Source organism: Nicotiana tabacum, chromosome 14 (genome assembly GCF_000715075.1).
Source record: "Nicotiana tabacum cultivar K326 chromosome 14, ASM71507v2, whole genome shotgun sequence".
Taxonomy (NCBI): Eukaryota; Viridiplantae; Streptophyta; class Magnoliopsida; order Solanales; family Solanaceae; genus Nicotiana; species Nicotiana tabacum.
The window spans coordinates 730504-732657 of record NC_134093.1 but is presented as its reverse complement, the minus strand read 5'-3'; the positions used below and the strand labels follow the sequence as shown (position 1 = coordinate 732657).

General features: G+C 36.8%; 1 protein-coding gene across 1 annotated transcript; it reads left to right on the top strand.

Moving 5' to 3' along the window:
- The first annotated feature begins 231 nt into the window (after positions 1-231).
- LOC142169110 (galactolipase DONGLE, chloroplastic-like) lies at positions 232-1791 on the top strand. The gene has a single exon (XM_075230343.1). It carries the CDS (start codon positions 246-248, stop codon positions 1638-1640), a length of 1395 nt encoding a protein of 464 aa, XP_075086444.1. The 5' UTR covers positions 232-245; the 3' UTR covers positions 1641-1791.
- Positions 1792-2154: the final 363 nt, after the last annotated feature.

Genomic DNA, 2154 nt, shown 5'->3' with positions numbered 1-2154 from the left:
AGAGCCCCAACCGACCACTTAATTTATTACATTATATGGAAATTTTGCATTACTCAGTCAAATTACTCGCTAAACATGTCTTTATTTTTTTTTTAAATTTCCCTACTCACTCTCTCCTTACCCCACTTCAACAACACCCTTTTCAATTATCATCACAAAACAAACACAATATATACATAACCCTTGATCTATAATTCAACTAGAGCTAACCCTCTCTCCCTTTCTAGTAATTTCTCTCTATTTTCATGGTGTCTAAAATGCTTAGATTGCCAAATATACAGCTTAACTTCCCTACATTTTCATCAGACTTTTTGCCTAAACCATCTATTATCAGATTCAATGAAGGTAACCTAACTGCACCAAAAGTTATATCCACTAAGGAAATTTCCAAGAACATTGCTCACAGTGTTGATACTAGTACTAATACTACAACGGATCGTAGTTGTAGTAGTAATAATAATAATATTGAGAGATTGGCTTCAATGTGGAGAGAAGTTCAAGGGTCAAATAACTGGGAAAACCTAGCAGATCCATTGGATTCTCTTCTCCGCGAGGAGATTATTCGATATGGAGAGTTTGTGGCTGCTTGTTATGATGCATTTGATCTTGATCCAAATTCAAAAAGATACTTGAATTGCAAGTATGGGAAGAAGAGGATGTTAAGAGAAGTAGGGTTGGGAAATTCAGGTTACCAAGTGACAAAATACATATATGCCACTCCAGATATTAATGTCTTCCACATTGGTGTCAATAATATTGGCTCATCATCATGTGGGAGATGGATTGGTTATATTGCAGTATCAAATGATGAAGAAACAAAGAGGCTTGGTAGGAGAGATGTGCTTGTTACTTTTCGTGGAACGGTCACTAGCCCTGAATGGATAGCCAATTTGATGAGCTCATTGACTCCTGCTCGTCTTGATCCTCATAATCCGAGACCTCAGGTTAAGGTTGAAGCTGGATTCTTGAGTTTGTACACTTCGAATGAGGGAGAAAAGTTTGGCCTTGAAAGTTGTCGCGAACAATTACTTTCCGAGGTAGGGAAAGTACTAAACAAGTACAAAGGGGAGGAAATGAGCATAACTTTGGCAGGACATAGCATGGGGAGTGCACTAGCCCTCTTACTAGCCTACGACATATCAGAGTTGGGCCTGAATCGTGACAGGTTATCGAATAATCACACAATAGTACCGGTGACGGTTTTTTCCTTTGGAGGGCCAAGAGTTGGAAACTCTGGCTTCAAGGAGAGATGTGAAGATCTAGGTGTAAAAGTTTTGAGAATAACAAATGTAAATGACCCTATAACAAAACTTCCTGGGGTTTTTTTGAATGAGCATTTTAGGGTTTTGGGTGGGTGGTATGAGGTACCATGGAGTTGTTCATGTTATGCACATGTTGGAGTTGAAATCTTGTTAGATTTCTTCAAGATGCATAACCCTTCTTGTGTACATGATTTAGGAACTTATCTTAGTTTGCTCAAGTGTCCTAAGAGATTGCAAGTTCAAAGAGAAGAATTAGGCATTGATTTCTTCAATAGAGCAAAGGCGTTTGTCATTTCTAGAGCTCAAAACTTCAATGCCTTGCAATTGAAAAATGCTGCATTGAATATGGTGAACTTGGTTCAGTCCCAAAGGACTTAGACATTCTCTAGATCTAGTGATGTATTTAACTTTTAACCTAAAAATAGATAGCTTTTTTTGTATAATATATAACTTTAATTTGCATCCTCTAGGAAAGATCATGAGGTTTACAGTTTGCAAATATATATTGTACAATATTAATAATCGTAAATAATGCAAGGAAAATCAACTCGATATTACAATATCGTCTTCTTTATTTTTATTTTTTTTCATTTGATTATATATATTTAGGGGTTAAACCAACCTCTTAGTACTTGGTTATGGAGTCACCGACCACAAATCTTTCCCCAAATATAAAACAAAAATTAAAGGGGAAGGGGAGAAGATTAATAGAGGGAGATGACCAACAAGGGTTTACAACTGAGTGATAAGTACTCGTTTGTCCTTAATCAGAAGTCTCGAATTTGAGTCTTGGGTATGAAATCACTTTCGTTAGAGAGCACTTACCTCCCATGTGAAACTTTTGGTGTGATCCTGGATTTAATAGTGCCCAATGGAAGACACCAAAAAATAA